The 12,729-nt window shown below is 20.8% G+C and overlaps 1 protein-coding gene across 6 annotated transcripts in view; it reads right to left on the bottom strand.

The window, feature by feature from the left end:
• Nucleotides 1-655: 655 nt before the first annotated feature.
• Nucleotides 656-12,729, bottom strand: part of 5-ht7 (serotonin receptor 7) — a 398,906-nt gene continuing 386,832 nt past the window's right edge. For 3 of the 6 annotated variants that reach the window (XM_026441115.1, XM_026441116.1, XM_026441117.1), the window contains exon 7: nt 1,792-2,917. In XM_026441115.1, coding sequence (XP_026296900.1) covers nt 2,285-2,917 — 633 coding nt within the window. In that variant the 3' untranslated portion in view covers nt 1,792-2,284. 6 annotated transcript variants of the gene reach the window in all.

Here is a 12,729-nt window from a genome sequence, read left to right on the forward strand (position 1 = left end):
TTTGGAAATACATAATTATTTTATTTTATATATTATAGTTTTATATTATTTTTCATAAAAATAATATTTTGTTTAATCTTCAATTATTTTATTATTTCAATTATTTTTCATCATTTTTCGAAATAATTTTTATCATTGTATTAACGATTCAAATAGAAAACATATTTTATAATCGCATTCCAAAAATATAAGAAATACAATAATTCTCGATAATTTTTGCTGTATATCACGGATAATTTTTCAATTAGTAATTCGTTTTTTCAATTCATACTTCCATCAGTATTTATTTCTTTCATTTTTTTTCATATTAAATTTTGCTTACAATTATTAATATATTCTTTGTTATTTTTTCTTCTATATTTTTGTTTCTTTCTACAATTTTATACAGTATTTTTATACAGTATTTTTAAAAATAGAATTATAGAATATTTCATTCATATTGAAAATTAAATTATTAATTTTCTATATTTTAATAATTCGTTGAAAATTGAATTGAAATATCATATTCCTTTTTTTATAAGTCGTATTAAGCCAAAATCCCTTTATCAAATATAATTATTTTTAAGATTTTTCATATCAAATTTTCTTAAACAATGTAATTCAATTATATTATTTAATTATAATTAATAAATATTCCATTGCAGAAATAATATAAAGAACAATATCTAATAAAATTTTTTTTTATAAATTATTCTTAAACTTTAAAATATACATTCTGTATCTTCTATGAATTAATATCAACGATTGTTAATTGAACCATTCAAAAACGCATGTCTTTGACTATTTCATTTTCAATCGAATCATCAAAATTATCCGAAAAACCGAATGCACTGGTAGACACGTTTCCATGTTATTTAAATCGGAAGAATCCTTATTTTCGAGACATGTTTCGTTTTTTTTTTTAATTACATATTTCAGGATTATTGATACGACACTACATAAATTAGTTTATCATATGTTCTATGTACATAATATAACATAATTTTTCGAAACATGAACTTTGCTTTATTCGTATATCACACCTTAAGCGAATGTATATTAATATCGATCTTTTCTAATCATTCTATTTTTCGAATGTTTCATTTTCGATTATCCAAATCGAGATAATCACGTTTAAACCCTTAGAGAATTTCTTCAACAATTCTTCTTCTTGATATCGCACTCTTCACATGATCTAGTTTAGTCGAAAAAGTGTCTGTTCCGATTTGTTAGATCTTTCTTTTTCTATTACTTCGCAAAGATAGTACAGAGATCACTTTTTCCCTTGTCATGAAACGGAAAAGATTTAACGAGGTTTTGTTTGGACATCTGATCATGTGAAAAATTGAATCGAGCCAATAGCTATATATCTCTGGAACAGATTCTTCGACCACTGTTCAAGTGATCTATTTTTAATATAATTAATTAATTATTTAACATATTCAGTATTTTAACATATTCAACCCGGATCTTCAATAAGCTAAAAGTATAGAAGTTTGATTCATTTTTTAATTTATATATCAAACAAATAATTAATTGTTGTCATAATATTATTTACAGTAAGAATTTTTAAGAGATTGAACTCATTTAAAATTGTATTCTATTATATGTATTATATTATTTTTATATATTAATACTATTAATTTTGTTTTAGAATTCTCAATAATAATAAAATTTAATTTGATTAATCAATATTAACTTATATTTCAAACAAAAAACTTGTATTACAAATAAAACAATCGCAAATATTAATAAACTTTTATTATTAAAATAAAATAAAGAAAATTATTTCAATTATTATTTTAATAAGTTTTCTAACTATGTTATATTACCTATATATTTTGAACAAAATTTGGTTTTATAAGGATTATATAAAAGATTTATTTCATTACAATTACTTCTCTATTTTGTATAAAGTATTTTGTGTGTTAAGTCATTATCCGGATTGAACGTGTTAATATATATGATTATTAAATGTGGAATTATGATTTTTAACAATACTTAATTAATTCAGGAAAAATTTTTTATTTTATTTTTAATTAGATCTTGAATTTTTTATAATTAAAATATAGCTTGATTCAATTCATATTCTTTCAATTTCTCATGTTAAATGTGTAACGCAATGAACTATCACATCACAGTTATATAGTGAAAATCAAATTTAAAAAATTTATAACATTCGAATCAATAGAATACTCTACAATCAGTGTTTTGTTCGTGAAATCGAAATGAAAATCAATTATGGTGGATTCAAATTTGTTTCAAGACTTTTGCGATTGACTCGATGATCGAGATTATTCCCGGATCACAGGAAGCTCTCATTAGGAGCGTTTGCAGCAATGTCGATTGATTCGATACCTTGATTATTGAGACGTTCAGCGTCTATTTCGCCAGCCTTGATCTCACAATTATTAATAGGATCGCCGTATTGGCTCTGATAAAATTCTTCTCTCATCATATGGTTCAAGTTACTGCAACGGAAGTAAAGGATCTCGCGAAATGGTTTTCGAAAATCCCTGTTCAGAGTCGCATAGATGATAGGATTCAATAGACTGTTGCAATAACCAAGCCAAAGAAATAGACTGGATAAAAATGCTGGGATAGCATCTGGATTCTTAAGGAATGGCCTGACCAAGGCTAATACAAAGAACGGTAACCAACAAACTATGAAAGCGCTCATTATGATTCCTAATGTAGTGCTGGCTTTTCTTTCTTTTGCCAGATGGAACCTTAATTTCTTCTGATGCGGCGAATTTGTTACACTACAGGTGCTGTTCAAATGGTTTCTCACAATCGTCGACTTGGTCGATGTCATCGGCGATGTCGTTGTCGTGGATGAAGAGAGGACGGGCTTCTCGAGCTTCTGAAGCATTGGACATTGCGATTCATGACTTTTGCGAGGACCACCGGTAAAACACCGTACTGTATGACCACTACACTGTAACAAGAAAATTGAAAAATCGTTGAATTTTTATCCTTTCTTTTTTTTTTGTTTTTTAGTTTATAATTTATTATTTCATTAAAATATAATAAAAGTTTGCTTATATGTCGAAAGAAATAAGTTCATATAATTAGATTTTTCATAAAAATTTATTTAATATTTATCACGATTTTACACTATTTTTGTTCAATATGAGTTGATATTTTTATGAGAAGATTTTACGAAATATTTTCTCTAAAATATATAATAATACTGTGACAAATGTTATAAATTTGGAAATTATTTGTAAATATAAAAAATTAATTTTTTATATTTAATGATTTATTTTTTCACTTATTTTATATTAAACATACAAAATATATTTCCATTTCTATTATATTATAAAAATATTTATAGATTGGTATATAGAATGATACGATAATTTAGATAATAGAAATTTGATTAAGATTCAAATAATCAAATAAACACTTTTAAAATTTAATTCATTCAGTGAAGTTCCACTGAACTTGAATTTTTATTATCGATATATTATTATCGATGCATTTGCTCGATGGAGTTTGGAGTTCTTTGAATGTTCGGTTTTTCAATGAGAATTTCTGAATACGTACTTTTACAGCTTTCAAGATGGCGTACAGTTCGTCTCATTGGTATGCATGCGATGTTCATATTGTGGTTTCAAATTTTGTGATTGGAATTTTAAATGGAACAGATGGATAAAATATCCATAGTTTGTATTTACATTCGAGATTGAATTGATACAATTGTTTAAGATGTAATAAACAAATAAATCAACATTGTATTTTGTGATATATGTAACATAGTAGAGATAAATAGAGATGACAATATTTATTAATTGAATTTAATATTTGAAGAATTTTATTCATTTTATAATTTTCAATTATTTGAATTCTAAGAGATATATTGAAATATATTGAATAAATGAATAAGATTCATTAATTGTAAATTTTCCATAAAAAAATTTTTATTGAAAACAATTAAATTTATTCATAAATTTGTTATAAATATTATTTATATATTTATTATTGAATTTATAATATATATTGAGAAATAATGTTTCCAATAAAATGATAAGTTTTAAGTGTTTAATATATATATAGATATAAAAATTGATTGATTTTTATAATTGATTGAAATTTGTTTTAAAAAATCTAATTTATGACATTATATGATAATTATATAATGATTTTATGATATTTTTATTTATCCAATAGGTTTCTATTGGATTCAATAAATAAAATAAATTTTATCCGATATTTTATATGTTATATAATTAAAATAATCTTTTTCAAATAATCAAATATAAATTGAAAAAAATACTCAATATCATTTATCAATAATAGACAATATTAATAAATATATGTGTATATATATATGTGTGTGTATATATATATATATATATATATATATATAATAGATATGATCAAATGATAAAGAACATATTCATCGAAATTCATAACATGTTTATGAATTATACCATGTTCTCGAATTGAATCTTGGATGTGATAATAATATTATTATGGTTTTCGATTTTTCCGGTGAAACAAATTTCTCGTATATAGAGCATTGCAACAAGATACTGATACTAATAAATACAATAAATATAGTATTTCATATTTTGATATCGTTAATTGTAAATAATTAAATTTAACGACAAGTTTAACTATTATTAGTTAAAATTATTGTACATTATATATATTATTGTATATATTATTAATTGAAATATGGAAAAAATATATATAATTTATCATACAAAATTTTTTCTTTACTTAAATTTTTATCAATTGAATTTAACTGAAAGTAAAAAAAAAGATTAAATTAATTTTATCAGTATTATTGTCATTTATTTCGTTCTTTTTATTTATATTTTAAAAATTTATATTTTTCTTTTCGTTTTTTAATTTTATTTTTATTTAATAAACTGTAATATTTAATAAGAAAAACTAGAACAGTAAAAAATTAAAAAAAGCTTCTTATAAAACGTAAAATCTAGTTATTTTTTATTTTGCAATTATTTTTTGTGTTTTTTTTTATTTGGAATTATATATTAGAGTATGAATTTTAATTAGATCTAAACGATTTTTATATACAAAATTGTATAAAATTCGTAATATATCGTATATTTATATAAAATCTAAGAATTATATGTATATATATAAAATCTTCATTATACGTGTTTATACACTATCTATTATTAACGTAATATATAAATATATTGTGTATATTAAAAATAATTTAATTGAATATAAAAAGATAAAATTAAAAAGATATTATCAATATATAAAAAAAATATAAAATTTTTTAAACAAATAATAGTATTATTAATAACATATGGATACGGATTTTTGTGCAAATTATTGTATATTTTATACAAACGAAATATAGGTTTGAGAATAAAATTTAAAAAAATGATTCTTTAATGATTCTAAAATATGATAATATATTTTTTATATATTAATTGCATAAAAATTTGTAGATTAATTGTTATTATATAATAGTGTGGATAACTATATCTATATTTTTGTTAAAATTTTAAGAAATTTTAGTTATTTGAGATGATAATTCATTCATTTAATATTTGATATTTTAATAAATTAATCTATTATGATTTAATAATTTCAAAATCTTCGATAACTTTAAAAGTTTATTTTTTTCTTTTTCAAATATGTGTAAATACTTAGAGTTTAGTTTGCGTTTTGACTTCGTTTCGAAGGAGTGTCGAGATAATCGGATTACATGCGATTTGGATGGGAAGTTGGTGCATACAATACAATATATTGTGCTTGATGTTAAAATTATTTAAACCTCTTTAGTTAAACAAAAATACTACTTAACATAATACTTAAGATAATTGAATCATATTATTTAAAATTAAATATATAAACTATATATTATAATTGAAATGAAAAAGATAAAATTTTCATCGAATATATTATATATATATTTCATATGAATATTAATTGCTATATTATTACATTTTTACTTATTACTTTATTACTTAAATATTTATTATTATTTTCTATACAATTATGAATTTTTATTCTTTTATTATCGAGTTTTTTTTTAATAATAATTAATTTCTTTTTAATAATAAAAGTTTTATTATTAAATTATTTTAAAAAACTTCAAACAAATTTAATAAATAAGTAATTTAAAATAATTTAATTTAATTTAATAAATAAGTAATTAATTTAATTACTTATAATTAATTATTAATATTTTATTGCGTTTCTTAATAAATTTTTCCGTATTAATTTAATATAGAACATTTAGCACTTTCATTTTCAATTTATAACTTATGACTATTAAAACTAATTTATAATTAAATGAATTTAAATTTGATATTTAAGTTTTATTGTTGTAATAATATACTGCCTGATTGTTTCATAGTGATCGAATTATAATTTAACATAAATCAAGTTAAATTCAATTATTCTATTTGCGAGTACTTATTACTTGCGAGATTTATGATTAACTTATTCGGAAAAGTTTCTTACATGGAAACATTTTTCCATTATTATCATCATTAAAATTATTCGACGAGATTGCTGTTTTTGAAAAGAATTTAGATCACTTTCAATTATATATTTTTGATATATTTTAGTCTAGTTGGAATATAACACGATCTCAAAAATAATTTTAAATAGACTTAATTCAACTGCTACTAACATAATCCCAGTTTGAAATCTATAATAAATACACTTTCTATTAACTTAATATGATGCAGATTAGGAGTTTAATCTGAGAAATTTTCTTAATTTATATCACAAGTTAGGATGCAATCTAATTGATTATTATCGTGCCTGTCTATGACTCTCCTAATTGAATTTGAAAGAGATTTCTGAAGATATAAGTCCTCACCAAAAAATATAAGAGAGTATAATTAATACTTCATTGTGAAAATATCATATTTTGATTATCAATAGATAATTTTTCTTATAACAGGAATATGCGTCGTGCTATAACTATTAAATATGATTGTGAATTAATATGGAAAACACATCTATACTCTAAGCGCCGAATATAACAAATAGATAACTTTCTTATAAGTACACATTGTACTCTGACTATCGGACCTAAATTGATATTATGAGAGATTCATAATACCGTAATACAATTTTCTTGTCATTAAAAAAATACAAGCATTAGTTTTTACATATATAATTCATTAGTCGCAAAAGAACATTCAACATGCATACATGAGCTTCTATCTATCCAACATTATCAGACACGAATACTTTTCAAACATTAAAAATATACATATATATTTTCAATTTTATATATGTATATATATATATATATATATATATATATATATATAAAATATATATATATATATTTTATATATATATATAAAATATATATATATTTTATATATATATATATATATATATATATAAAATTAAACATACATTAATATTTCAATTTTATTTGTTAATTCTTTGTATTCGAATGGTGATTTTCAGGATTCAAATGGCAACAATATTTATTTATGATTGATTTTTTTTAGAATATCGCTTCGTGAATAACTTTTCTAAGATCTTTACGTATAATCTTATGAAGAAAAATATAATGTAGAATAATATAATGTTAAATAGATTTAGATTTTCTCATCAAATTAAATCGTGATCGCAGATCAGACTGCATTTTTAGTATTAGTCTGAATTTGATAATCGTAGTACTAGGAATATTATTTTCAAAGTTTTGGATTTATTTTAAGTTTTTTAAGCATACAATATGATAATGATTAGTTTAAATGAAGATGAGTTTTTTGTTATTGAATGTCGAAATTATTTGTATTTATAAAGAAATTGACGATAGAAAGAAAGAAAGCACTGATGAAGATAGAAATGAAGTAAGAGATGTAAAAAGACGATAAATAATTAAATTTACTGTCAACAAAATAAGAAAAATGAAAAATATTCAACGATATTTTACTGATATTTGCTTTGACAAACCGAGAATGCATCTTAGCGATTACTTTATAAAATATCACACAAAACAATATAGAGTTTAATATAATATCAAATAGCTCAATAAATTTTCTTTCTTTATATGCAAAGATACATAAAATATTAAAATATAAAAGTTTTAATGTTAAATATGTGTCAAAATGTGAAATCATCTTGAGTTAGATGTAAGAAATTCACCGAACATACGGAAAATCATCTCGAATTGTTGATTCGGCTCGAGCGTAAAGAGTTAATAATATTTTAAGGAATAGCTGAAATCTCTTGAAGATTAAAAAAAATCTTAATTTCTCAAATTTCTCATTTCTCAAAAGAGTGATTTTGACAGTGTATAAATATATAAGATCATCGAAAATGGATTTCCTGGATTCCATATTTATTGAAATTTTATAGAGAAATTAACATTTTTTTTAACATAACATAATATAACATATTATATTCATTTATTATTTAAAAAAAATGTTAATATTTGATTTTAGGAAGAAGTAAAAATCAGTTGATATTATAAACTGATATTAGATGACTCGTCTATTTTATGAATTTTTTATTAAATATTCATTAAGCGTATAATTTTAAGAAAATCATCTTATTATCTTTTTTTCATGATTTATAATTAAAATGTACATATACTTGAATTACTTTTAAAAACTAAAATCTTTAAATGAAATTGTAAACATAAAATCTAGCAATGAATATTTTCGATCAATTTAATACTTCAGCGATCAGATTTAATAAAGTATAAGATCGTATCATAATTCTGTGATTTGAAGAGTTCGACTTTTCAGTTGATTTGAGCTCGGTTCATTCGCCTAAAAACTTAATTGGCTAAATCGCGATTCGCATGAACAAACAGAAATCTATTCTGCTTTACGAAGATAAATAGATTAGTCCATTGAATTAGTCCAAAAAATTCCAACGAGCTTGATTGCAAAGTCATTTTACTCTACGCTTGACAATTATCGAGTGAAAATTCTTAGATGATTAATAAATTTGACATCTTAAATTAATTAAGTCATTATGTTTTGTTTGTCTTAAATTAATTATAATTTCATTTATAGCAATTTTATACATATATATTTACATTATACATATGTATATGTATATAATATTTTATATAATATATATAAATATATAAATATATATATAAATATTTTTTCTATTAGGAAAAGAAAATTATACATATGATACTATTAGAAGAATTTTGGTAGAATGGATGGAAATGATCAAATCCATCGTATTTAAATTGTATTAAATGTATTTATTTCAAATAGCTTGTTTGAAAAAACTCTCTATTATCATAAATTGCATAGAGGGATTCTGTTCTGTGGGATTTATGACATACGGTAAAATGACCATTGAATAATTATTGAGATTATCAGAATAATCTGGGTTTTACATCTATAAATGCGATCCCCAATATTAAGTATATCAATACTCACGATATCAATAATATTGTCTCAATAAATTGTATGAAATTAGTGAGAAATTATTATAAGACGATAATTATAATTAAATTAAAAGATAATTATACAAGATATCTGTTTTATTTAAATATAGTGAAATTTTTGAAGAAAAGAATATCATGAAAAAAGAAATATATATAAAAAAAAAACTTGTAAAAATAGCTTGAGAAATATATCATATAATATTAATAGTTTCATTGTATAATAGTAAATATGAAAAAATATTTTAATTTTGATATAAAGAAATACATTAGAGATATTAATAATTTTTTCATAAATTGATTCTATAAAGATCATATTAAGCTTATCTTCATTTTTTAAACTATATAATTTTTAACGCAATCGATGCAATTTATTATTTAAAAAAAACAGGATTTATATTAAAAAATCATAAATTTAAAACATATTTTGAATTTTAAAATTTATTATATATATGAAAAAAGGAACAAACAAGGAACACATGAAATATCTCTAGTACTCATGCTTTTTTTGTTTCTAATATTTTGTAAGTTTTATAAACTTCGAATTAAAATAAGAAAATTTTTCAGAACATATAATGTAGTATTTGTTTTGTAAAAAATAACAAATTTCATTGCTTATTACAATAAAAATTATATTCAATTAAAAAAATAATTTTATTTAAAAAATAAAAAAATAATTAAAATATAGTGTTTATATCCATAATATATATATTGATCAAAAATAATTAATTTATACTGATTAATTTATATATAAAACTCTGTATAGCAAAAAAAAGGTTTTTAGAAAAAAATTAAAAATATGTATATAGAAACATTAATTTTTTTTAATTTATAAAATATTGAATAAAAAAAAAGATATAATATGAAATCATTTTTTTTTTGCAAAACACTTAAAAGAATTAATGCTTACTTAAATATGATTTTGTTTGAGCTTTTATTCAAAATGATATATGTTAAAATAGTTTTTCTATATGATAAAAAAAAGGAAAAAAAAATGAAAGTATGAAATTTCTATGGAAGAAAAAAAGAAGGAAAGAAATAGTGAGATCTATTAATAACTCATTAATAAAGCCTTAGAGATATTTTAAATGCAGGAGAGTAGATTAAAAGATATTAAGGAGTTCGTTAAATCAGATTTCTTGAGAATTCTGTGTTATTATAGATTTTTCTGATAATGAAAAAGATTTATTATAAATTTATTATTTTATATTATTTTACCTAATTACTATAATTACTATAATATTTTACCTAATTAATATATTTATAAAAATATCGACAAAAATTTATTTTACTTTAATTATTAAACTAATATAAAAGAATATTATAATTAATTAATTTTTGATTATTTAATTAATCAATTAATTATCTAATAATAAAAAAAATAATTCCGCTAAATAAGCAAGAGGAAATGCAATAATTGCATCATTTAAAATTAAAATAATAAGCTCTTTTTCTATATTTTTGTCTTTTCTACATTTTTTATTCTTTTGGCATTTTCACTCTTACTTTTTTATTACATTTCTTTATATTCGTCGCATGCATAACATAACATCATTACATCAAGAATTTTTATCTGTTATTTTTATTAAGAACAAAAGAGACTACAATAGCTTAAATTTCATTTTTTTAATAGCTTTAACATTTTTAACAGTTTAAATTTCCAATTTTTTAATAGTGATTTATGAAAAAATATATTGTTTTAGATTTTTAGTAGCATTTATTAAAAAAATTGAAATAACAATAGCCACTTCATAAGTCACCTTTACATGCCTTGTGCTTTGTGATTAATCGAAGAATCTTGATTCCCATATTTTTTAGAAAGGATGCTCCTAATGCGATTATTAGTTTTCATCGCCTCTTAGATATATTTTTCGTTAACAATTACTGAAAAAAATGTCCACGACAGTTTCCAAAAGTTAGAATTTAGATTTCATTGAGAAATTGAAATTCAATTAAAATTTAATCAGTCATCAATGAATTCATTCAAATCACAATTAGAAATCGCAAAATCAGTTAGAATTCAATCAATTGTTGAAAATCTAATTAGAAATCTGTTAGAAATCAAAATACAATCAGTTGTTAAAAAATTCAATTAATCATCAATCAATCGCAGAAAATAGTTAGAAATCACTAAATTTACTAAAGATTCATAATATAAATAGTTATACAATTTCATAATGGATAGTCTTTTAAGATATTTAGTTTAGATATCCTTTTTGTATAATAACCAACTTTTTTTTACTTTTTTCAACTTTTTTACTAATTGTAAATTATAATTAACTTTATTATAATGTTATATTACTAATTTATTAATAATATAACAAATAAAATTATATTATCTCTAGGAAGAAATTTTCTATCGAATTATAATACGAAATTTATTAAAAATATATAATTTTTTATAGATATATAAAACAAATAGAGAAATGTTAAATTAGTAATATAATAATATTTAAAAAAATATTAATATTAAAAAAAAAAATAATTGAATTTTTATTAATGTTTTTTTCGATTTGTGAAATAATCTCATTTATGATATATTCATAGAAGAGCATAAACACCAATAAGACATAAAATTATAAATAAGTTGATCAAGAAAACTATTAAACAAATGAACAGAAATCAAGATAAATGTGATCCAAATTGCAAATCAGGAATGCAGATGATATTTGGGATAATTGAGAAAAGCAAGAAAGTTGGATGGTTTAAGACTCAGAAGCTTCAGAAAAAAGAAATTCACTGAATTTGTAATCTCTAGTTAACTTTTAAGAAAATTATCTTATTCTCATCTGATTATTTTTATCGCCTTTCTAACTTTTTATCATATCTCAGTTTTACGAAAGATTTCAATTTTGCTGATGTTTAAATCCGGATCATGCAGTATCACGCGGATAAGCGCATCCTCTTTTTATGCAAATTAAAATCTTGATGATGAAATATAGTTACATGAATAATGAAAACATAAGTATCAATAATTCTTTTTCTCTCTCTTAGAAATTTCCATGATGATTTTATTTTATAGGATAAAGATAAAAAATAAGTATCTATATTTAAATATATTTCTGAAATCATGATACAAGCGCCTAGATAATGATTTATTATTTATAAAAATGAATTGAAAAAAAATAATAATTTTTAATTTTTTTATTTAAGGATTATAAATTAATTATAATCAAAATGTTCTTAATTCCTATTATTTATTTAATTGCTTAAAACATATTGTTCTCAAAATAAGTATATTTTGAATAAATGATTTTAACAATTCATGTAATCTGTAAAAAGCTTTAGATACATTTAAATGTTTAATAAGTGTTTCTAAGAAAAATTATTAATCCGTTTTTTATGATATAGATATATATATATTTATGATATAGACA

The sequence above is a fragment of the Apis mellifera genome, linkage group LG6 (assembly GCF_003254395.2).
Source record: "Apis mellifera strain DH4 linkage group LG6, Amel_HAv3.1, whole genome shotgun sequence".
Lineage (NCBI taxonomy): Eukaryota > Metazoa > Arthropoda > Insecta > Hymenoptera > Apidae > Apis > Apis mellifera.